Source organism: Andrographis paniculata, unplaced genomic scaffold, assembly GCF_009805555.1.
Source record: "Andrographis paniculata isolate CXL003 unplaced genomic scaffold, ASM980555v1 Contig66END, whole genome shotgun sequence".
Taxonomy (NCBI): Eukaryota; Viridiplantae; Streptophyta; class Magnoliopsida; order Lamiales; family Acanthaceae; genus Andrographis; species Andrographis paniculata.
This window is the reverse complement of record NW_026137602.1, coordinates 2,347,755-2,373,854: the sequence shown is the minus strand read 5'-3', so window position 1 is coordinate 2,373,854 and position 26,100 is coordinate 2,347,755. Positions and strand designations below refer to the sequence as shown.

The 26,100-nt window shown below is 33.4% G+C and overlaps 2 protein-coding genes across 3 annotated transcripts; both read right to left on the bottom strand.

Annotated features, from left to right (window-relative positions):
* Positions 1-1,819: 1,819 nt before the first annotated feature.
* On the bottom strand, positions 1,820-7,982 carry LOC127263145 (ribonuclease J). Of its 2 annotated transcripts, XM_051292124.1 has the most exons (17): positions 7,722-7,982; positions 7,129-7,357; positions 6,737-6,860; positions 5,970-6,026; positions 5,554-5,745; positions 5,405-5,482; positions 4,939-5,121; positions 4,776-4,856; positions 4,542-4,607; positions 4,374-4,466; positions 3,982-4,107; positions 3,651-3,764; positions 3,427-3,522; positions 3,252-3,349; positions 2,723-3,168; positions 2,196-2,602; positions 1,820-2,102 (listed from the first exon to the last, which is right to left on the bottom strand). In XM_051292124.1, the coding sequence occupies exons 1-17, from the start codon at positions 7,873-7,875 to the stop codon at positions 2,007-2,009; spliced, it is 2,640 nt and encodes an 879-aa protein (XP_051148081.1). In that variant the 5' UTR covers positions 7,876-7,982; the 3' UTR covers positions 1,820-2,006. The 2 variants fall into 2 exon arrangements, with proteins under 2 accessions (XP_051148081.1, XP_051148082.1); XM_051292125.1 differs by lacking the exon at positions 7,722-7,982 and having other exon boundaries at positions 6,751-6,860; positions 7,129-7,277.
* A 7,939-nt stretch (positions 7,983-15,921) lies between these two features.
* On the bottom strand, positions 15,922-20,320 carry LOC127263136 (probable inactive leucine-rich repeat receptor-like protein kinase At3g03770). Its single transcript, XM_051292110.1, has 7 exons — positions 18,723-20,320; positions 18,525-18,652; positions 17,879-18,122; positions 17,474-17,679; positions 17,354-17,376; positions 16,452-16,563; positions 15,922-16,365 (listed from the first exon to the last, which is right to left on the bottom strand). The coding sequence occupies exons 1-7, from the start codon at positions 20,056-20,058 to the stop codon at positions 16,126-16,128; spliced, it is 2,289 nt and encodes a 762-aa protein (XP_051148067.1). The 5' UTR covers positions 20,059-20,320; the 3' UTR covers positions 15,922-16,125.
* Between the last annotated feature and the right edge of the window lie 5,780 nt (positions 20,321-26,100).

The following is a 26,100-nucleotide window of genomic DNA, read 5'->3' as shown; positions in this document are numbered from 1 at the left end:
TTTTTAAAAAATAAATTATATTATTATTTTTTAAAAAATTAAAGTTACACAATACTTTTCAAAATATAAAACTATATATAACTTTTTAAAAAATAAAATTACATAAAACAATTACGCAAACTACTCCAATGTTACTCTATTTTTTTACTGGATTTATGCAGTGACTTGGAGATGGTCTTAGTGAACTAAATAGTAATTAATTTAAATTTGAAACTGTAAATAAATACACCTTTCGTATTATCTTAGATTACTATGGAGTAAATTTCAAATGCAACCATCTATTTGCATTTTTTAATACTATTTAATATAGGAAAAAAATTATTTTTGTCCCAATATAACCAAAATTCATCAATTTTAGTCCAAATATAAAAATCTTATCAATTTTGGTTTCAATATAACCAAAACTCATCATTTTTTATCTCAATATAAATTTTTTATTAATTTTAGTCCCAATATAACCAAAACTCATCATTTTTTGTCCCAATATAAAATTTTTATCGTCCAAATATAACCAAAACTCATCATTTTTTGTCTCAATATAATCAAACCTTAATTTTTTTGATCCCACAGTCAACAAACCGACGAAAATGCTGACGTGAAAATAAATCAAACCTTATATTTATATTTAAAGAAATTGCACAATCTTGCAAGTCGCATTTTTCGTCGGTTTGTTGACGGTGGGACCAAAAAAAATAAGATTTGATTACATTGGGACCAAAAATGATGAATTTTAATTATATTGAGACAAAAAATGATAAATTTTGATTACATCGGAACCAAAAATGATTGAATTTTAATTATATTAGGACCAAAATTGATAAGTTCATATTAGAATCAAAATTGATAAATTTTGATTATATTGGGACCAAAATGATATTTTCCTTTAATATATTATTACTCTCAATAAATATAATATTCAAATATAAAGTTTCATTAAAAATATTAAATTAACTTACTTTTGCTAAAAAAGTTTAAAACCCAAATATAAAACACTGTATAATTTAACCCAACACAATCCAACCATACCATAGCCTTATGTTTACGGAGTAATTTTCTTTAAAATTTATTGGATGTGATATTTTATTTTATTTTTTTTTAAAAAAAATACAAAATACAAAACAAAATAAATAAATAAATAAATATTTTCACAGTGAAATGTGAGGATTCAATAGAAGATTTAAAAAAACAAATCAAAATAATTAAAGCTTTTAACACTGTTCTTTTATGATTTCAAATGAATAGTATTCATTCTACACAGAAGTTTCAATAAAAATACACTATCTTTTCTCACAAAGTATCAATAAAAAAGTATTTCCACAAATTCAAATTTAACACCATATTTCAAACCACTGCCAAACTAACTTTTATTTTCAATCTCCCATAGTTCTAGCTTTGATCAAAGCTAGATTACTTTTATTATTATTAGGTTAAATTGCACAAAACCAACGTGTAGTTTTATAAAATTGGCCAAATCTTCTCTACTTTTAAAATTACGTCAAATCTTCATGGTTTTATAAACTTTGCTAACCCCTCGGCGGTCTTTATTTAACTATATTTGACCTAAAAAATATCATTAAATAAGAACTGCCGAGGGTTAAACACAGAATTTATGAAACTACCGGGAGTTAAAACAGTTTTAGAAGTATAAGAGATTTTGTGCAATTTCGTGAAACCACGAATGAATTTTTTTGTGCGATTCAGCCTTATTATTATTATTATTATTTAACAGGAGTCTATTCACTTATTTTTTCCCATAAAAATTTATATTAAATCCCTATGATTCTCTTAAAAAAAAAAAAAAAACATTACAATCCAACAATTAAACTAAACTGATCTTTCTATGCATCTTTCCTGTCTTACACACACATCTTTCATAACTACCAAAAATCTGCAACTTAATTCATCACATGAATTTTTCAAAATCTTGACCCCAACTTAGTGTAGAAACAAATTCATAAATCATGAGTTTCGACACATACCTGTAATAGCTGATCCCCATGTAAGAATCATTTGGACATGTTGGGCTCCGCAGTCGACAAAATCTTGTCGACATCCTCAAAATAGGGCCAGCTCTTCTGGGACTTGGCGTCTCGCTTGCTTTCCTGTTCAAAACACAGGTATGACTAACGAGCTGCGAAGAAATTAATAGAACTTGTTTATACTCGGACATATATGTAGAGATTGTAGAAGACCACCTCGTATTTCTGAACAAGGGATGTCCAAAGGGATTTACACTGTCCGGGGCTTCTGCTGATTCCATCGGACGACAAATTTGAAGATATCTCTTCCCAGAGGGCCATCCGTCCCTTGATGACTTGGAATCGGCTATGGAGCTCTCTGCGCATTTTTATTAGCTTCTTGATCTCTTCGGGTTTCCATTTGTTCCTTTTTACAGACTTTGCGAGCTTTGGTCGAGACTTTGGCTGTTCTGCTGCTGGAAATAACGCACTGTTGCTGTTGTTGCCGTCTGACTGATTTCGGACTGATGAGGATATGAACGACTTGAAGAAATCAGCTGATTCATCGATGTTGGGATCCCTTTCGGATGCCTTGGAATCTGCCGTAGCTTCTTTTTCTTGATCTCTTCCTTCGAAATCAAACACTGCATTGTTAAGAGGATTTAAATTAGATCGGATTCCTTCATGGATGTTTTACAATCTATAGTTTCAATCTTGAACCAGTTCCAAGTTACGAAATTTTGAATTTAGAAAAAATGATAAACCTTGTAAGTCGTCTTCTGCAGTAGTCGTTGCAAGTGAAAGGGTATTTTCATCTTGGTCAAGAATGTCGAACGGCTTTTTACCCTCTTCATGTCCATCGACTGCTTTTCTCAGTGCCATCATCTCGGAACTAATATGCGTCTTTCCTGATAGTTTTCCGTTGATCTCATCAGCAATAACTCCGGCCGGATTCTCTGTAGCAACAGCTATGACTTCAGGTCTTTTGCCACTGTACTTTCTCACCATTTTCCTCAGAACTTCAGAAACTGTTCTTTCCATGTGGGCGAGAGGGCAATTTACGGGACAGCTTGACAGAGAGGCGTGCGCTGCTTTATGAAGGGCATCCAAAAGCCGTCCTTTATCAAGCCATAAGCATCTAGTAGTGATTCGAATTTTTCCTTTTAAAACTTTCTCGGCGTCTCCGGCCTGAGGCCGCATTATTTCCATGCTGCATGAAAGGGACTACGATCACCAGGCAGAAACAAAGTTGAAGAAGAAAGGGATGGAGATATTAAAGCTCTAGATACGAACCTAATCACTACAATACCGTCTGTAGCTATTTTCATTCTCTCATCGACACATAGTTCAGCTGCTGTGCCAAAAGCTTTGTCGCCATCACTGTACATCAGCTGAGGTTTTGAAACGAATGAGCAGGATATTTCCTCAGAGAGTGGAGAAGATAGAGAAGAGAGTTTAGTAATGAAACCTGTAGATTCTCTTTCCCAAGGGAAATGAAACCATTTGACAGAACTCTTCTGTTTCTTAAATGTGACACTCCGAGCATCTCCCCATTCTTTATAACCTGGAGTTGCAAGGGAAGATAAATGCTGTAATTAGGATCATATGCGAAAAGAAATCATCAATTTTTGAAAATCAATATAGATTGGTCAGACAGCAGTCGAAAAACATGAAATTACTAAGATCACTTACAGTAGTATGATGAATGCCGGTTGACTTGCCAAGCAACTCATGCTCTTTCAAGAATAAGAGTTCTCCATGTATAGGGAGGAAGTGTTGTGGCTTAACAATTTTCAGCACTTCATCCTTCAAGGAAGAACAGTATAAAATAGCAACATAGAGAAAAATTGGAAAAAAATTTCGAACCCGACAGCTGGAAGGAAATTAGTACTTTTAATTACAGCACAAAGGGCTGAATGTTTAATGGCTGCTAGATTTCAATTGCAAAGTAAACCTAAAATCCATCATGCATCGACACTTCTAAAAAGGATTTTTATTTTTCAATTATGGCCAAATGTCTTACCAATTCTTCTCGATGGGCATGACCGGATGTATGCAACAGCTCGTTCTTCCCCATCACTATAGTAGATCCAATTTCTGATATCCGGTTTAGCATGTCCATGACTCTTGTTTCATTGCCTGGGATTACCTACAGAATAGAGTTCATAAACAATTGCATCTCCATCAGGGGAGAATGGATTTTTTAGGCTTAAAACAAATGCACAATACGTACGAATCTTTTTGTAGCAATCAACATCAGTTTTGGTTCATTCAATTCAACACACAGAAGCAGATAAAAAAAATGAATGGACTTTGAAGAAAAATCTAAGGTAGGTAATTGGTGAACTGGTAAGCAAAACCCAAACAGAGTTGAGAAATGTGAAGAGAAATCAATAAGGTCAGTCCATAACTTACTTTAGCAGAATATAAAATAAGATCTTCTTTCTTCAACTTGAGGGAATGACCACTTCCATATGATGCAAGATTCAAAGCAGCACGAGGTTCTGCCTGACAAAATAGAAGTTTTTAAGTCACAAGGTACTCAGAATTTTGAATTGTAAGAAAAGCTAAGTGGCAATGTACTTGAGATCCGGTGGTGACGATTAGCAGATCCTTTGGAGCATAAGAATCCATATCTTCCACTTTTACCTGCACATTAAACCTTTAACCACCAGTGTTGAGACAAAATGGGAATACACTACAAATGAAACGCAAGATAGGAGGGAATAATTAAAGACAAATGCGATCTATGGATGGAATTGTTTTTTGAGGAAAAATGAACAATACAGAGAAGATAAATGTGTTTGAAGTCCTTACCAGTGTCGAAGGATCGATGGGCGCCTTTCCATCTTTCCAAGCAGCATCAAGGTATGTCCGTAAGGACATCCCAACAAATACCTATACACAGATGGCTAAGTTAGTGGTTTCTTGAACTGCTGTTGTGAGCTTCTGAAATGCATAACAAATATCATTCTTGTACCAACTTCCGGCCAGTCAAATCAGCAGCAGCTTTTACACTACCAAGGCGATGAATATTGGAAGCAAACTGAGTAGTAACAACCCTCCCCTTAGCAGCTGAGATATGCCTTAACAATGAATCTGCCACAACTGTCTCACTCAATGTCCTTCCTGGTGAAAGCACATTTGTAGAATCACTCATCATCTGAAAACAGAGGCACATGATGAGTGAAATTTCTTTTTCTTTTTTTTTTTAAAAAAATGTTCTAAAGGGTGAAGACTATAGTCGGCGCCCCAAATTATTCAATATTATCAACCAATGCAATAATTTCAAAATCAATGTAATTGTACAATACTAATCCAACTCTAGAGTAAAAAGTATAATGAAGTATTAACCATTGCCCATTCAATGGATCATAAATAGTGTTGCCACCATATTCAAGGGCTCATGTTAAGCAAAACTTTAACTAAGAGATTGCATTGCTCACCAAAGTTACGCCTTCCTTTGCAAGTTCTTCTAGAGACATGCGATCAAAAACTTGCCCATCCAGTGGTGACTCGTCTATCTATCAAATTATTCATTAGCATTCAGTGTGAAAACTAGTTATGTAGACAAGCAAAAGAGGATAACAAGTACCTTCCAGTCTCCTGTGTGGAGAATAGTACCATCGGCACATCGGAAAACCAACCCAGAGCAATCTGGAATAGAATGTGTGACCCTTATGGGTTCAACTTCAAACGGTCCGGCAACAAACCTCCTCCGTGTCTTAAATACTTTAAGTCTAGATGGAACAAAAATCCCAAACTCCTTTAAACGCTTTTTGATAAGCTGCTTGAACAAAAATAATAGGTTATATATTTCCAAGAAGATCATGCAATTTCGGAACGACCTACAAAACAATAATCAAAAAAGAAATCTTTACAGACTATATTCTTTCCATAGACTATTATGTGTAAAGTGATAACCTAGTATGAACAGTATTAGTGTACCACATCAATCATTTAAACAAGACAATATATATGAAGCGAATTTGCAAAATGATAATCACAAACCTCCATGGTGAAGGATGAAGCATATATTGGTGTGTGAGAATCCAACGCTGGAATGACCTGCTCCAATGGTAGCAACAGTTAATATTTAAGGGCACATGATTCAACATTAACAACTCCAGCCATGAACCACAACTAGAATAGTGACGAAAGGGCTTTGCTCACTTTCTTAGTTGTTGCAAAAAGAGATATTATAAAATCGTAACATAATGACAAATAGATTCAACATCATCATTGATAATAGACACTAGAAGGCCGTATTCTATTTATGAAGTATGAATAGACCCTATAATAAGAAATTCAAACAAAGCAGCTACTTATTTTTAAATAAACCGTATCTTACATTCGAAACCTAAATATATAAGGGTAAAGTGTATAATACTCCCTGTGATCTACTAAACAATCATCATTTTCACATGTGGTTTAAAAGTTGCATGAGACCTATTTGTATTTTGTAAACTCTATGTAGAACCCGCCTTACGCAATTTTAAATCATAAGAGAGAACAATGATTTTTTAGGAAACCACTGGGCAATGTAATGCAATTTACCCAATACATAATAACAGCTTATGAATTGGGGAGCCAACGTAGGAGAAGAGAAAACGACAAGAAAATTTTGGGCTTATTTAAACTGGTACTGAAATTCTGTACCAGTCAAACAAAAGCACACACAGATATTATCTTTGCATCATAAATTTCATATATATCCCCGTCTGACACGATTTCAAATGATATTTTCCAATAACCAGAATCGGAATCAGAAACTTTACCCAAGGCAACGCACCAATGTGGTCTTCATGCCCATGGGTAATAATAACAGCTTCAATTTTGTGCCTCCACTTTTTTATAAACATTGTATCCGGTATAATCTTTTGGACACCAAGTTCATCGTAGCTGTATAGATATGACAAAAACAGTAAATAAAGGTTAAGTATACTTGATCAGAAATTTAATGGAGAAAAAAAAATCAGAAATTGATGCATCTAGCAAGCATAAAATTTTAGCTTCGACACAAATTGCGTGGCTATGCTGGGACAGTATCTCTTTGTGGTACACTTAAACTATGTCAAAACAAGAAAACCATCCACCGAACATGAAAAAACAACATAGATGAGTGGTTCAAAATTTTAAATTTCAATGCTCTTACTTCATTGGAACTTACCCTGGAAACATTACGCCAGCATCGACCAAAATATAACGATCATAGTTCCCTATCAGCATGCAATTCATTCCAATTTCTCCTAAACCACCAATGGGTAATATGCGTAACGGCGGCCCCTCCGGACCTTCATAAAACTGTTCCATCTTGCGTTTGACTGAATCTTCCATGCTCTTTCCAGCTCCTTCCATTCGTCCTGACCTTCTACGGGGAACATTAGAGCTACGCGAACCTAAAGACAGTACAATAGCAAATCAACTTTCCAAACCAGGAGCTAATAATAAGTAAAATTTTTCCATTCATCAGGTCTAGAATATGAAATCATTCAATAAAGTCACGAAAGATCAAACCAGTGCAATATTGAGTAAATTAACGAATAGAAATGACAATTTAGAAGCACAAACGAGATAGTTAAATTTCAAAGCTAAAACGCACAATACAATTAGGCGAATAGAAACACCAAAAACACCTAACTTGCCTCTTTTCCCCTAACAAATCGCAACTATTGCACAATCCAAACGAGGAATTAACTAGCTAAACAAGCACACACTATCTTCACCGGATTCTAGTTAAGAAATTCGATAACATATACGCACCCTTGACGGAAGGCACAGATGCACAGCCATAAACGAGCCGCTTCCTGTGCTCCGGCTGCCGCCGGAAGAGCTTGTGCGGGCATACTGAAGTCGCATTCAAAGCATTCATCTCCGAGCAAAGAATACTGGTAGAAAATGCACATCCGAGCTTCATAAACACACGAACAAGGGAAACCTGATGAATTTAAACTGCAAAAAATCAAAAACCCTGAAGAACAGCTGCAGCAGGGTTTTAGAGAAAGTAGGAGTGGTGGGTAAAAAATCTTTTCTCTTATCAACAAAACCATCTCTATATATTTCTGGCTTATGGCAATTGGGAAATTTGAAAATTGCAGAAACGCTGGAATCGCAGAACACGATAATTAAACCTGTTAAATGCGACTTTTACTCAAGAATATAAAACTCCCTCAGTTACGCTTTTTATAATAAATTTATCTATTTTAAATATAGTTATGCTATTTTCTCCATACCAAATATTTATTTTTAGTATTGCACTTTGTTTTTATTTTATATTATATTTCTTTTTTAAATATATTTAGTATATATATAACAATTAATTTCATAACTATAATCTCTTAACCATCTTTTAAAATCTCTCTGGGTGTGTTTTTTATTTTGGGAAAAAATTTTAATTTGAGCTTAGTTTGATTTTAATTTTTTTTTATAGTTTTGGAAAGAGGTGTTAGTAAATTTGGTTTGAATTTAAGGAGTTCTGATAAAATATTAATTTGATAGTTAATAAATATAATAATATAATGTGTATTAAAATTGAGTTATAAAAATAATAATAATAGTATGTCTTAATTATTAATTTATATTAATTATAAATAAATATTTATATCTTTTTATTTATATTAATATAAATTTTATTCTTTAAAAAATGATATTCATATTTTATATATATTTTTATTAAAATAATTAAACATATATTTTAAATTTTTTTATCTTATATATATATATTACATTATAAAACAAATATTAATTAAATAAATTACTTCCAATCAATTTTCAATCCAATTTCTAAGGCAAGAGACGAAATAAGTAATTTGATGTACTTTTGCACAGCTATACAAAGCCGCCTATGTTTTGTTGTGAAATGATCTGATAAGTACAGCCAACCGCTATGTGGCATTAACTGTTGGTGGATTGTGTGATATATTGGTGATAAACGAGTATATTTCAAATTTATGGATTGTTTAAGTTATCGACCATGAATATTCAACCAATGGTGTAATTGTTCTGTTACATGTTATGATGTGTGCTCGTATGTGTTTTCGGGTTTGAAAATTGTGATCAATCGATGGTGCTGGAATTTGAAATTATCTCTATATAAACTTAAATGTGCAGTGTTTGGTCTTGAATTTGCAACGTTGAAGCTACATATACTCACATAGGAAAATGTTTTATCAAAATTACAACTCGATTTGTTAAGTGCCAAATTGAGTTCATTTGAAGAAACAAACATTTTATCAATCTGCATCTCATTAGACAAATAATTCATAGCTACATTTGTGTGAGTTTTCAACTATAAGTTCGTAACTCTAATAACCTAAATCGTTCATGATGTTTCCAATCCCACTCATCTCCCCCTTTTCAATAAGATGGTGAATGCATTGATGAACTAAATCCATTGGAACTGTTAGTTGATCGAGAAGATTTCCACTCCTAAATAAACTGTCTTTTTTCAAATGTGAAATCTTATAGCAGTTATCTCCCTTTAGTTTCATAACTTTGATCATACAACTTTGAAAACTTAGGAATACCTTGTTTAATATCTCGAGTGTCAACTCGTTGAAACTTGTAACGACAGCATCAACGAGCTCATCCATTGTCTTACACACTTTCCCGGTTTGTAAACTTTGCATTGCTCATACAAAACGCATGTACATGATTTTTTAAATAAATTTTTTGCTTTTGCATGTTTTGTGTTGTTCCTTTTCAATGAGTGTCAAGTAAAAAAGATGACTAGATTTTGATATGTAAAACTATTTCTCATCAATATGTACTATGTCATGCATGGTTTTAAATTTTTCATTTTCAATGCAGCGAAAAACATCGACCGAGTCTAAGGAAAAACTTAACCTTGCATGTTTGTTTGCCTCGGTAAGTTCTGGTTTAACATCATTTGTATGAGTTTTGGTTTGCTTCTTTTTTACCCATCTGGGTACTGTGGATTTTGAGCATTTGACCACTTCTGCTAAAGTTCTGATGGATGAACATTGTAGAATAGATAACTTCCCGATTGCAACCAAATCAAGTTTGATTTTATCGCTCCTCTAAGTTTCCCTTTTTTTTTTTTCGACAGTGAAATCTTCACATTTAGATCTTTTTCCTTTGACAGTTTTTCACCGTCTGGCAACAGTTTTGGTAGAAATTTTTAACCGCGCTACTTCACAAAATGTTCCAATGATCGGCAACCCGGATTGATCGCACCTGCCCAAGATAAACTCAATAAGTCTACGGTGATCATGTGTTGTAAGGTGTGCATTTGGTATTTTTATTTTGGCTAGAATCAAACACTTATGGATATAGTTTTGTAAAAAATGTTTTATGTTGCAATTAACGTCCTATTTATAATTGTGTGTTTGTGAAATTTGTGTTGTTTAAATGGGGAAAATTTTGGCATGTTTAATATTTTTGGTGGGAAATCTAGGGGTTGGTTTAGTGGGGAATTTTGGCAAAAGTAAATTTTTTTTTTTTTTTTTTTTTTTGGTGAATATACATTCTGTGATGCAATTTGTTGGAAGCTCTGTATTTTGTACAATGTATTTTTTGTATTATGCATTTCTTAATTTTGTATATAAATATATATATACAATACATTCTGTATTTTTTTTCTTCAAATTGTAATAGTTTTAGCGAATTTATTTTAATTCAATTACAATATTATTTTTAGTATAACTAATCAAATCTTTAATCTACTAAATATTTTTACTAATTATACAATATCTAAAACTCTATATCCCAGTTAAGGTGGACAAATTAGCTGGGACGGAGGAAGTATTATTGACTCATCGTATTCACTATATCTAAGTCCTTGTCCAACCAAGATTAGTGTCGAGTGCGCAAAGCATCCTACCAATTTTGTGCTTACACGGTTCAACTAACAGGCGAGGAAACCTTTGCATTTCATTTCCAACATAAAAGATATTCAAGGTTTATTGTGTGATGGTAAATTTTTATTGAATTTGACTGACGAACAACATTTACTCTGAATTTTAGCACAATTGCTTTGTGTGTATCCTGACATCGGTTTTGACTAGGCCATTCAAACATTGTTGAATTCATGGCGACAAGATATACGTGCAATGATTGCGTGCAAATCGTGATTGATCAATTGTTGGGTAGTGTTCATGTATTTGCTACAGTGTTAAATACTGTAGCAAATCAATTGTGTGATAACTAGATTAAATAATACAACCTATTAATTGTCCATTTAATCAATAAGTTATCTTATTTTGTTGATTACTATTGCCCACACCTGTACTACAAATACATATGTATTGAATATTGATGGGTTTTCACATATATCAATCCATACAGATACAAGTGTTGACGCCGCCAAACCCTGATTCCATCACCGAAATCCATTCTGCAATCCTCTCCACTCAGCCCTTACTCTGTAACCAATCTATTTCTCGCGATTGATCGGTGCAAAAACATTTGGTTTATGTTATTCGAGGAATAAGGAATTCAGTATCACTTTTGCTTGAGTAGATTGTTGTTTTCTTCCACACCCGGGTCTGGATTTTTGGGGTATTGGTCGGGAATAATGTTTGATAATCAGCTACCGTCCGCCGATGTTGCGTTGAACGGGTATAAAAGTAGTAGTCCAGTATCGTGGCGGCGGAGCCTTACCTCGCAGTAGGCGTCTTTTTTCTGTGGAGATTCTTAGCAAAACTCGTCTCTGTTGGCCACGGTTGCTCCGGTAGAGCCTGGACGTTCTTCCTCTCTGGCACCGCTGGACCAGGCATCAGGTTCGGATAGCGTGTTGGCTGAGAGTTCGGGCTCGGAAGGCTTGCCGGAAAGCCACGATCTTAATGATGACAACAATTCTGGTCGGAAGATGAGGCTTGCTTGGAACAGGCCGTTGAACGGTGGCGTTCATCCCACTTCTGTAATGGGTGGGGCAGTCTCCTGGCCTGCACTTTTGAAGACAACCCAACCGGTTATTAGATCGTTGTCAGATAATTTTAGGCTATTTTCTGATGGATATGTCTCTTCGTCTCAGGCTCCTATAGCACAATCTCCACAACGGCCAATGAATGATAGTTCTAGTGGTACTGCTAGTTCTGCTATAAATAATCCAATGCATGTGAGATTGAGGTCAAGGAACCGAAATATAGGAGGTACCTCTGCGGGAATTGCTTCAGCACCGAACACTTTTAACCAGATGTCTCTCTGGATGACACTACCATGCATAACATGGTTCCTATTGTCCTGGATGCTTTAGTGAGGGGCACAAGACCTGTTGGAGGAATCGAATTGGAAATAAACATTCTCAGATGAATAATTCCAGAAATAGTGGTGGTTATGGTCCCTATCCTCGAGGAGATGGGAAATACCACAATAATCATGGTGGAGTGAGGTGTGGTCAAGGTTGCAGAGATGTTCTTCCTCACCCGCCCTATGGACCTCCTTCTTATATGGGCTATAAACCTTCTCCTCTACCCTTAGAGCTCCACATTTTATTACACCTCCAGCTATAGGAGTTTTTTGAAGTAGGATCCCTTTTTTTCTAATATCCAATTCCTTTAGATTTCTTCAGACCTATCATTGTTGTTCCGACATCTGTGCCACCTCCACATTTAGCCATTACCGCTGATAATACATTAACAAATAGTATTTTTACGCAAATAGACTTTTATTTCAGTGATAAAAATTTAATGAAAGATACTATTTAAGATCAAAGATGGATGACCAAGGTTGCGTTCCGATTTCTTTAGTAGCTTCTTTCCCGCGAATCAAACAAATGACAAGTGACATTTCATTGATTATGGAATCCTTGAGATATTCTACGGTTGTGAAGATGCAGGGAAACAAAGTCAAAAGGCGCAACGAGTGGGCGCGATGGTTGCTTCCACCTCACTGGTTTGCTAATTTTGGTTTTTAGATCACTGGAGCACCTGACAATAAACTGGCAACTTTTTTACAGGGAATTTCAATCGACAATACAATAGCTGATTTAAATTGGAACAACGATGCCATGGAATGACATATTGAGATGATTGTAGAGAGGATTGGACAATCAGTTGAATAAGCTCATGCAATTAACGTATAACTATCTAATTCCGGAAACATTTTGGAATAGTTGAGCCTAAGGGGTGGGCGTCAAAGCAAATTATTTCTTAGTCTGAGGCGTGCCCTTAATGAATAGTGCCCTAAAGATTTATATCGTCAATCTAACTAACATCGTTATTTTTTATGCTGATATAGTTCATGTTCACAATCACCTTTGAACTTTCGGTCCTGCACTTTATCATGAAAAAACCAATTTTAAGGTGGAATTTCCTCTCTTTGCAATGAATTGTGAATTTGAAAAATAAAATTGATAGCATGCCGTGGTGGTTGTCTGCTCGGCTTGATTTTTGTCTTTTGAGTACTTGCTAATGATATTATGTTAGTTGAGTAAGATTTCAAGTTTTATACTTGTTTGTCGTGTATTGTTCAATTCATTTGTAAAGATGAATCTTGTTATAAAAAAAATGTGTTGAAGTTGAGTTATATTCCATTTGAATTTTCTTTTTGTTTTGAGAAACGCGGTAAGATGGACGACGAAGCTAGACACGAAGATGAAAAGCAACTTCGTCATGGACAGCGGTGCGCCAAAGTGCTTACGCAAGATGCCGGAGACAGATGCGATTGCAGCTACTCAAGCGAGAACAACTTGAAACGCTGCAAGTGGTGGTACTTTGTCTTTCGTATATGATCAAAGCTAGTGCCCCAACGTGAAGGTGTTACATTTACCGCGATCGCGAAGAGAGACATGAAGAGTTATGGGCATACTACTTATCCGAGCCGACTCGTTTTCCTGCATCATTTTGTCGCTGGAGATTTCGCATGCACCGGGAGCTATTCACTAGAATATTACATGATATGTGTAATAACAATCGATATTTCACACAGAGGCCCGACTATATGAATCGCCTTATTCATTCACCCCTGCAAAAAGTGATGGTCGTTGTATGAGTACTTAGGTATGGGTGATGTGTTGATAGTGTGGACGAGGTCATAAAGATTGGGGGCACTACAGTCCAAAGGGCAACCATTGAGTTTTGTGAAACAATCGTATCTATTTAAAAAGAACAATATTTACGGGATCCAATGCTTGATGACATAACCCATTTTTGGCCAAAAATAAAGCATAGAAGTTTTCCAAGATGATAGACTCACTTGATTGTATGTATTGGCGATAGGATGCATACCCGATCGCTTGGCGCGAATAATATAATAGACGTTATGGCTACCCTACATTGATTTTGGCTAATTGAAGTTCTGTTCGTAGGAACAACTCGATTTAATACGTAGAAGGGGAAAAAATCTATTTAACACAATGCCCCAACATTGTTTTAAATGTCTGGCTTTTACCCAAAAAATCAAGTGCCCTATTTCGCTTCTTATTTTAGCTCGAGACTAGCACCAAATAGAAAAGGTAACTGTCTTCACAATTGAAGAACCCTAACAGCAAAGCCCATATAAGACTTATTTTCTACCACTAAAAAATTATAGTTGGCATACTATATAATTGCAATTTTGTCTAAATTCTTACATGTGTTTGGACCCTTCAACGGAATTCTTTCCTCGAAATTAGGGAAGCTACCGGCGGACAACCTCACATCGGAGTTCACACTCCTCAACAGTGAATGGTTTTTGAAAGATGAAATACATAATTAGAGAAGAGGAAGAGAAGGAAGAATATAGCGAAAAGAGAAAGAGAACGACGAATATGGAGGACAGAGGAAGAGAAATAAAAAATTTGAGAGTGAATACCTCAACGTCGTCTCGCCTGAACCAGGCAATCGCAATTGTAGATTGAGATTTTGTAGTTGAAAATATGACTGTTTGCGGAGTAAATATATCGATCCCCTGACACGATGCCCTCGACGGTACGTGGAAAGACCTCTAAAGAAAAATGATTATGTATATAATGAGTATTATATTTTGTAAAAGTTATGAAAAATATTTTATATTAAATTAAATTAATTTATTAAAACATTTCATATCTACATTGTTGTTCTTCGTTTTTTTCACTTCTCCTTTCGGTCTTTCATATTTTATTATTTGATTTTTTTTTCATCTACAATTTATTGTTAGATTCTTAAAATTAGTTTTGCTTTATTTTATAAATATCTTCCTTTATTAATTTCTTTTAATTACGATGAATAATTTTATTTTAAAATTCTTAATTGTTTTATGGAGTATTAGTTATTTGTTGTACAATATTTATTATTTAAAATTGTAAGATACAATTGTTTTTTAATTGCTCTTATTTTGATATTAATTAAAAAGATATATAATTTTACTAATTTTTTTAAAAAAGTTAATGAGTTAGTTCACTTAATTGGAGGTGAGTTGAGTTAGATTTACTAAATCCCATTAAATTGACCAACAAATAACTCATTTATTTGCAAATAACATATTATAATAAATTATAGGCTAATTTACGAGATCCATAATTATATTTCTATATAATTTACTAAAAAATTAAAATGACAAAAAGAGCTATATGCACGCCTAAAAACTACACTTTCGTGGATCTTTATTTTTCAGTATTATTTGCTGCAAAGATAATTAGTTCATTAACCTACACAGCAGCAACATAAAACTAACTGATGAAATACTTTTGAAAAAAAAAATCGAAGCGAACCGTGGAATCGAATTTTCAATTAATCGAACAAATTCGATTCGAGTACAAATACTGCATATTTGATATTTGTTCGGTTCGATTCGATTCGATTTCGAATTTTGATATTTTTGGGTTCAATTAACCGAACCGTTTATATATTTATATTTTAAAATTTATATTAATAATTATATTTGATTTCGGTTCAAATATTTGAAATATTTACAAATATTTCTATTTAATTAGAATATAATTATTTTTTAATATATATATTTTTTATTTCGATTTAGTTCGAGTTATTTGCAAATACGACAAATATTTTCAATTAACTAAAATTTTTGGTTCGAATACGGTTCGCAATTTTGAATATTTGTTCGATTCGATTCGGATATCAAATAATTGTATATTTGCAATTATTCGAATCGTGCCCACCCCAAATACTTTCCACAAAAATACACATCTCAATTTGTAGCTATACATAAGTGGGAATATTATATAATATATAACTAATAATGTACTTTTTATTAATTTAAATTTTTTAGCTGAGACAATCATTTAACATCACGGCGACAACATTGTCTTCCCCGTCCTCGGATCGCTGCCGCCGTTCGAGGTTGCCTGAACTTGAGCCGCGTACTGTAAGTTCCACAAAATGTCTTCGAACGACGGCCTAGTCGACGACTCAGCTGATATGCAATTGATCGTCAGGGAAACGACAATCGAGAGGGACTCTTGACAGCTCGTCGCCAGCACCGTCCGGTCGACCATCCGCCTTTGCCCCTCCGGACTCCCTAACGATACCTACAAACCGATCGATGATCATTCGTCATTTGTTTGAAACAATCGGTGAGTAAGACAGACACTCCGTATATGAAATTTTCACTCACTATTTCGTTGTGTAGAAACGACTCGTTTAGTTTACAAACCGATGGCCCGATGAGGGACTCGAGTAGTATGAGCCCGAAGCTATAGACGTCGTCTTCTAGGTTCTTCGTTTGCCTGAAAATGTTAATGATCATCGCTCTGTTCACTTAAATGACCAAAATGATAAGAAATGTCGTTTACAGTTGCAAAACTATACTCTCTCCGTCCATTTTAAAAGTATATATTTACTTTTGGTGCAGAATTTAAAAAATAATAATATTTTAATTGTAGTAGATAATTAAAAATAATATAAATATAATTTTGCCCTTACTTTTTAGGTGAAAGTAGAGGTGGATTCGGTTCGAGTATTTACAAATATGCAGACATTTGGTATCAGAACCGAACCGAACAAATATCTTAACCATGAACCGTTCCGAACCAAAATTTTTGATTAAACGAAAATATTTGCAATAATTCAAAAAATTAAGAAAAAATACATCAAAAATATCATTAATATTCCAATTAAATAAAAATATTTGCAAATATTCCGAAGCACAAAACTGAAATCGAACCATATAATTATTAATATAATGCTTAATATATAATAATATAAATATAATCGAACCGAAAAAAATATCAAAAACCGAAATCAAACCTAACTGAACAAATATCAAATATAGAGTATTTGTATTCAAACCGAAGCTCGTTTAACCAAAAATTCAGTTCAATTCGGCTATTCAGTTAGGTTTTTTTGCCCACCCTTGGGTAAAAGTAATAATGTTATGTAAAATAAAAATATTTATAAAAAAAAATGATTACTTCGTAATTAGGCAATTTATAATATAAATATATATACTTTGGGAGTAGACGAAGGGAATATTTCTTTCGTGTAATTAAAAACCATCTGAGGCGAGGTCGCACTTACCATGTTTTGAGCCCGTCTCGCTCCTAACATAAGGGAAACCGGCAAACATCGGTTAGTATTAGTATTAGTCTCGTTCGTTGCTAAATCTCTCCGACAAATCGCGCAATGTGAAGTACATACCTTGTCGAGCTCTTGAGCGACAACGGATAGCCCGTAGTCGCTCAACTTGCCAATCCGGTGCTCGTTGAGCAAGATATTGATAGTCTTCAACCGATTGCTAAAAAAGCCCGGGATAACTCCCGTGTGCAAGAAATGGACAGCCTTGGCGACGCCGGTCACAATGGCTAATCTATCCGACCATTCGAGTGCCTTCTCCCGATCGGTTTCTAGGGCACGGAGAAATCGCAAATGTAATTGTTAGATGATATAAATGATCGACTCCCCTAAAAATTTAAGCTGTTAGAATACGATATTATTTAATTATCTATTTACAAATGAGAGTAAACCGATAGTATTAAAGGAATTATACGATTGCTCGTGATCCTACTTTCATCATGTTCGACGAGAAAAGAGTTGTTTCTATACCGGAAAGATGCGCGCAGTAATTGCCATTCGGAACGTATTCATAAACGAGATAGACGTTGTTCGCGCCCGACTCGTCCTTCCCTTGGCTCTCGATGCAATGCCCCAACAAGCATACGAGATGAGGATGTCGAAGCTTCGATAGCAAATCGAGCCGGAGTCGGAGGTTGCGGATCGTGTACCTCCTCGACACCGTCAGGCACCGGACGACGACTCGAGCCCCGGATTCGAGCCGGCCTTTGTACATCTGCAGATAACACACGTGAATGTTAGACGATGTAAATGACCGACTCACCTAAAAGTTTAAGCTGTTAGGGATACGCATAATTTATTTATTTATCTACAAACGAGAGTCAATCAGCAGTGAAAAAACTTGTCGACCTGTGCATATATATATATACGGCATGATCTCAAAATCACAAGACCTTCGGGTACAATCCGGGTTGAATGTACCCGGACAAACGTGGGTTGGTAGGTTATATCTACGGCATGAGAAAAATATACCATGTTATAATTTTTTAGAGAAAATAAAGAAAGTGTATTATTGATCGTCGAATCCAAGTAATCTAATTTATAAATAAAACTAAATCTAAATATAAATCTACTAAATTTAAAGTCGAATATCTAAAATATCTCAACATATATATACCTTTCCGGTCGAGCCTTCGCCCATCAAGGCCAACTCGTCAAAGCTACCGGTGGCGGCATTCAGCTCGTCGAGCGAGAACAGGCGGTGGGGCGGCGAAGCCGCCAACTTCGCCGCGTCGGAAATGAAACCTGCAGAGCAAAATATTGTTACGAATCGAACAGAATTGAATCGAATCGAATTGAATCGGAAAATACGTACGGGCATTTGTTAGAAGCTCGGCCGTGTATCCCGACACAGAGTTCTCCGGCGCGGCCTTGTGCAGCAAGTGCTGCTCCGACGAGCCTCGCAGGCAATACTGCCGACACAAGACGACAAAACCGAACGCCAAAACTGCGACAGCCACCGCAATTCCGGCGACAGCTCCGATCAATACTCCAGCGCCTTTCCCGCGAGAATTCTTCTGATCCCGGGCTGCCTCGACGCAATATTCGCCGGAATGCTGATCGCGGAGGCTCCCGGAAAGACAATTTCCGGCAGACTTAACGGAACTGGACCGCAAGCACGGCGGCAGAGCGCCGATCAATCGATTGTTCGAGATATCAACCGAAACAAGGCGAGCGTCGCAAATCAATCTCTCCGGAATCGATCCGCTCAACGTGTTTGACGACAGATTGATTGAATTAACTTCAGGCAACGCGAAAATGCCGCCGGGGATTGGTCCGGCGAGGGAATTGGACGAAAGGTCGAGGATCCGGAGGCGATCCAGTCCGGCGAAGCGGTCGGGGATTCTGCCGGAGAAGGAGTTGTTTCCGAGCAGAGCTGCCGTGACTCCGGCGGGGAGCTCCGGGAGCTCGGAATCGAACAGATTGCTGCTCAGATCAAGCCAGGTTAATCTGGACAGAGAACTGAGATCAGAAACCTTCCCGGAGATCAAATTGCCTGACAAATTCACGTCGGTGAGCGTCGGAACTCTCTGCAACGACGACGGGAGCGAGCCGGTTAAGAAATTGCGAGCGATGCTGAGACTGGAGAGATTGGAAAAGGAATGGAGCCAATTGGGGAAGCTGCCATTGAAGAAGTTGGAATCGAGCTTGAGAGTGCGGAGGGAGACGATTCTGGGGAGGGTGGGGGGGACTGAACCGTACAAGAAATTCCAGCTGAGATCGAGGAATTGGAGCGATTGGAGGCGGTGGATTTTGGCGGGAAGGGGTCCCCAAATCTGCAACGAAATTAGGGTTAAGGTTCGGAGGTTATTGAGCCTGGAGAGAGTGGCGATGAGTGAATCGATGGAGAAGTTTTGGGAGAGGGTTTGGGGAGGAGAGGGGTGGCCGTCGAAGGAATTGGGGCGGGGGAGGGCGGCGGCGGCGCCGCCGAAGATGGTGATTCCGGTGACGGCGTTGTTGTCGCAGGTGATATTGGCCTGGGGGGAGGAGAGGGAGCAGAGGTCGGCGGCGGGGGTGGACCAGGCGGAGAGGGGGGCGGGGTATTCGAGCTGTTTGCGGAGCTGGAGGAGGGTTTGGGTTTGGGAGGGGGGGAGCTGGAGGGAGGGGAGGAAGAAGAGGGAGAGGAGGAGGGAGAGCTTGGGGAGGTCCATTAATGGCGGATGGGGGAGGAAACTGGTGTTTCAGTTGTTCATGGAGGAGTTATTGATGGACAGCGAGAAAGTGAAGAAGAAGAAGAAGGGAGATGGAAATGGTGGAGAGGGAATCTGATGGGAGCACGTGGAGCAGCGTTGTAGAGAGAGAAAGAGAGAGAGAGAGAGAGAGAGAGAGTGGTTGGGGTAGTTTTGTTTGATGGTTCCTGTGTGTGTGTTTTTGCAGAGAGTGCAGAGTGAGAGGAGGAAGAAAGGTGAAGGAGATGATGAGGCTGAGTGTGTGCCAATTATTATTATTATTTATTAGTATTATTATTATTATTATATGATTTCCAGGTCAGTTATTTTTAATTTTTTTAAATATTTTAAATTCTGCTTTCCAGAAAGACATACAGACAGTAGGCATATGTATATTTTGTTATACTAGTTGTTTATTTGTGGAGTATGGGTTTGTTTGTTTAGTTTTTTATTTAATGTATATATATATATATATTTATTTATTTATGTAAAATATACGAAATTGTATAAATAATATATAAAGTATTCCCTCCGTCTCATAAGTATAGTGTTAATAGAGTTGAGTACGAGATTTAAGAAATATTGATATTATATTAGTAGTTAATAAAAAGTATGGATAAAAGACTTTTTTTGCTTTTGTGAGTGTATTAGTGTAAAAAGTAGTTGCAATTGTGTAATAAAAATGAAAAGTTAAGAGTAGTTTAATGGTAATATGATTATTTATGAAAATAAAACTATTATTTTGAAACGGACAAAAATGGTAAACGACACTATTATATTGAGAGATAATTGTACAAAAAAAATACATAAATACAAAGATATTTTTAATATTAAATATAACGATCCAAAATATAAATATAACTTTCAAGACGAACAAATAAAGTATATTATATATTAAAAATTGTATCAAAAATATAAAAGTATTTTGTTTTTCTTAAAAAAGAAATTCTAATCCATTTGCTTTCTAATCACATTATTGGTAATATTTTATTAAATATAAAAGTATTTTATTTAATTTAAAAAATATAATTACATAAATTTAAAACAGATATATTGAAGATAAATAGAATAAAATGATAAAATGAAACATTTAAAGTGATCGATATGATTATTATTATTATTGTAATTATGTAGATTTCCTTAGTCAATATATATCTTAGTCAAATAATTTTTTGTACTGAAATTAAAAATGTTGTACGTGTAGTAGTGTGAAACTATTTATTTTATGTGTTACTTTCTCCGTTGCAAATAAGATTCAACGTTTGTTTTTGGTACGGGTTTTTAAATGGGTAGTATTAAATAAGATAATTTAAAAATTAAGTGATGTGATGGAGAAAGAAATATATATTTTATTTTTTTTATTTGGATGACGTGAGGAGATAAAGTGTGGGATAGAGATTAAGTATAATTAATTATTTCCTATTTTAGAAATATTGTAGAGTGTTTGGAACATACCAAAAAGAAAATATTGTAAAATGTTAGCATAATTAATGCGTTATTTGTCTTTATATCATATATATATATATATATTTATAGCATATATTGTGTTATATTATATCATGTATTGTGTTAGATTATACTCCCTTCATCCCAGAACTATAGTTTGGGTTGTGTTCGACACGAGATTTTAAGAAATATTAATATTATATTGATAGCAGGTAAAAAGTACAGGTAAAAGACTTTTTTGCCCTTGTGAGTGTATTAGTGTAAAAAGTAATGATAGTTTTATAGTGATATGTTTATTTATGGAAATGAGACTATTATTTTGTGACGAACAAAAATGGTAAACAAGACAATAGTATTGGAATGGAGAGAGTAGCATGTATTGTTTTGGATTATATCATATATTGTATTTATATTATATTAATATAACTAATATATTATTCGTCTTTATATTGTGTGATGTTTATCTTTATAGAGTGTATTGTCTATTCTAATTAGAGATGGAATAGGCGGGGTCACCTGTCAGGGCCTACGGCCTGGCCTATATAAGGTTTAGCTTGACCTGATCTATTTACTAAAAAGGCAAGGTCAAAATAAAATTTTAAAGCTTTTTTATTTAAATAGAACATGCTTGGGCTTAAAAAAAATAGTATTTTTAATTAACAGACCAGCATATTTAATATTATTATTTTTGTATAAAAATATTTTTTATAATTATATACTCCCTCCGTCCACAAAAAAGTATACAATTACTTTTGGCGCGGTGTTTAAGAAATAATAGTATTTTAATTATATTGGGTAGTTAAAAGTAGTGTAATGACATTTTTGCCCTTGCTTTTTGGTGTAAAAGTAATGATGTGATGTAAAGCGGGGGTATTTGTGGAAAAAAGTAAGGTATTTAATGAAATGTTTACTTTGTAATTGGACGTCCCAATATAGAAACATGTATACTTTTTAGCTGGACGTAGGAAGTATTAAAAATAATTTTCTATCTAATAATAATATTTATTAAATAATTTTAATTATAAATTTATTATAAAAATAGAATTTTTTAACTTTTGTATATATTAAATAATTGTTTATATATTTTATTTATTTTTTATTTCTAACTAAATTTGCAGATAAATAAATAAATAAATAAAAATATTATGTAGTTTTTTAAATAGGTTTGTAGGTCATACTTAAGCTTTTTTTAAAAAAAAAAAAAATCAGACTTAGATCAGATTTATGCCAAATATTTTTAAAATAGGTCAGAGCTATATAGTTTAAATATTATGTTATGCCAAGGAAATCCACCTAATTTTGAAAAAATTAAAGTTGCATAGATCAAAGTGAAATAAGAAGAAAATTGAGTTAGGTAAAAGACTAAATTACATGTTAAGGGATTACTAAAAAAAAGATGGCATAAATTATAATGAAATATTTGTTCCGATGTCAATTTTACTATTGTTATATTACGTTATTTTTAGTTGATTATTTTGATAGCAAACGAAATCAATTGGATTTTAAAACAGTTTATTTATATGGTGAATTAAATGAATTTATGAAACAATCGGAATTTTTTTTTTTTTTTTTATCTTAATAGATTATGCTTGTTTATTGAATAAATCATTATATAATTTTAAAATAGTCACATAAAGAATGAAATACCAAATTGACGAGTGTATGAAAAAATTGATATTTTTTAAAAACAAATTTGATTACTATTTATATTTTATAACGTTATTGAATAGGGACCAAACCTCGGATAGAATTTAATAGCGCAGGATCTAGAGGCGTCGGAATTTAAACTCGTTCACAATCATAGGTCTCTCTTCACATCACCATGTCATTCATATTACGGGACAAGTTAGAATCTAATATTGAATAATGTAACGTGTACCGTATTCTAATGCAGTAGGATCTGCTATGTATCTAATACTTCCTCCATCACAAAATTATAGTCTGAGTTGTGTTTGACACGAAATTTAAAGAATAATTGATATTATATAGGTAGTAGGTAAAAAGTACGGGCAAAAGACTTTTTTGCCCTTGTGAGTGTATTAGTGTAAAAAAATAGTGGCAATTGTGTAATAATAATGAGAAAATAAGGGTAATTTTATAGTAATATGATTATTTATTGAAATAAAACTATTGTTTTGGGATGGACACAAATGGTAAACAAGACTATTGTATTGAGACGGGGGAATACTTAGTACTAAATCTGATTCAACCTATGTTGTTAATTGTTTAAGTAGATATATGTCTAAGTCTGATTTAAAATAATTGGTAATCATTGAAATGACTTTTTAGATGTTTAGTAGATACTGTCAATGTGGGTTTAGAGAGTGTTTGGTAAACAACGTTACGAAGAAGTTTTAGTTTATTGAACAATTTTTAATTGTCTGACGAGTAAAAAAAAAAAAATTAATTTAAGTGTTTGATAAATTAATTTTTTGGATTATTTTTTTGAAATAAATTATTAATTTGAAAGTTAATTTTTAAAACGTTGTATAACCCAACGTTGAGAATAGTTGCTTCTCTTTAAATTTCTTTATTCTTTATTTGCCCATAAATACAAGTCATTCATTTCACAAGTATTAATATATTTTTCATTATAGTATTTATTATTTATTTTAGTATGTGTTTTAATTACTTATAACTTTTACTTTTATAAATTTAAAATAATTATTAATTTATAAGTATATTATATATTTTTGTCACATGAATTTTTTTATAAATAAAGAATATATTATAATAAAATTATTTAAAATTATAAATTTAATAAAAAATAAATTAATTAAAATTAACTTCATAAAAATATATACATTTTTTAATTTTTTATATTTTAAATTATTTCTAATGAAAAAAAGTTCATTTTTTTTTTAATAAAAATACATTGATTTTTTACAAAATATTTAAAAATAACAAAAATAGATGTTTAATAAAATTTTTATAATTTTCAATAAATAATAAATAAAAAAAACTTCTAAAAAATTTTACATACCGAAAAAAATATAATTAAATATTTTTATAATCATTTTACATATAAACAATAATAAGTATTAATAAATAGTATCAAAAGTTGTAAAAATATTTTATTTCCAACTTGTGGTTAAATAAATAAGTATTATCTCTTCTGCGCAATGCCCATACTTTGTTTCCTACATATTTAGACACGAATCTCTGCCTTGTTTTTGTCTACATATTTAAGTGTATTTATTTATTTTTATTTATTTTGCTTTTTTCTACTTCAAATATTTTAATGAAAATTAAATATAATATTATATTTAAGTAAAAATTATATACATAGATATATTTTTGAATAAAAAATTTATTAAAAATTATATTATTTCCGTTCACATAGAAAATATACATATTTGTATTTTGGAACGTCCAATTACAAAGTAAATATTTCATTAAATACCTCTTTTTTTTTTCACAAATGTTCTTACTTTACATCACATCATTACTTTTACACCAAAATGTAAAAAAAAAATTATAATTTTTTAAACACTGCACCAAAAATAAATATTTACTTTGTATATAAACGGAGAGAATATTATATAAAAAATGAAAAGTTGAAAACAAAATTAAATTATAATTAAATACGTTTTTTTTAATTTACTTCTACTATTTGTCTATTTCTATAAAAAAAATATTATTATTTCATTTTATATAATATAATATCTAACTATTATTTAAATAAAAAAACACACAAATTCAAAGTTTGAATTTGTTCATTTAGTGTTTTTAGTTTAGACGATTCATCTTAAATTTTATTAAAAAATATATAATATATGCATATGGTGATATATAATAAAAATATAAAATATTATTTTTATATTATTAATACATTCATAAGAATTACAGAGTGAATAAATCCAATGAGGTATTGGACATTATTAATTATTTTGATTTCAATAATAATGTTAATATATTTTTGTCTATCACTCAAAACCGACTTAGAAGTTAGTGAATAAAAGGCAGAGGAACCGACTCAAAAATTCAAATATTTTGTTGGCTCCAAATTCGATTAAATCCCCAAACTAACAACATTTCATTTCCAAGATCAAGAACTGTAAATTTCCACAACACAAATATATCATTTGTTATATGATCAGACCACAAACACACACATTGTTGATTGAGAATAGTAAAAAACACAAACGAAATGTTAATCCAATTCGATTGCACCAATCTACACACAAGGGATTTCAATCCAAACGAGATCTATTAAGACCATTAAAGCATGAGGATCCATCGATACAATTCGAGTGTCAAAACTCAATAAATCTACACACCCAATTTCTTGAATATACCCAACCTCAACCTATCCTCGTCATCCTTACAAGCTTATTGATCTAATGTCGCATGATATCTATCCAAACGATATGTTGCTATAAGCGCATTTTTTCTCTCAAATCTCTCACCTCGTCTCTGTATTTTTCATACCTGCAACTCTAATTTCTAAAACTAACTAAAATTTGGATTTATCATGTAACTTGTGGACCAGCGAGCTTTCTCGATCAATTTTTCAACTAGCTCTCTTTTTTTTTTTTTTTATTTATTTATCAGCCTTAGTAGAGATGATCACGTCAG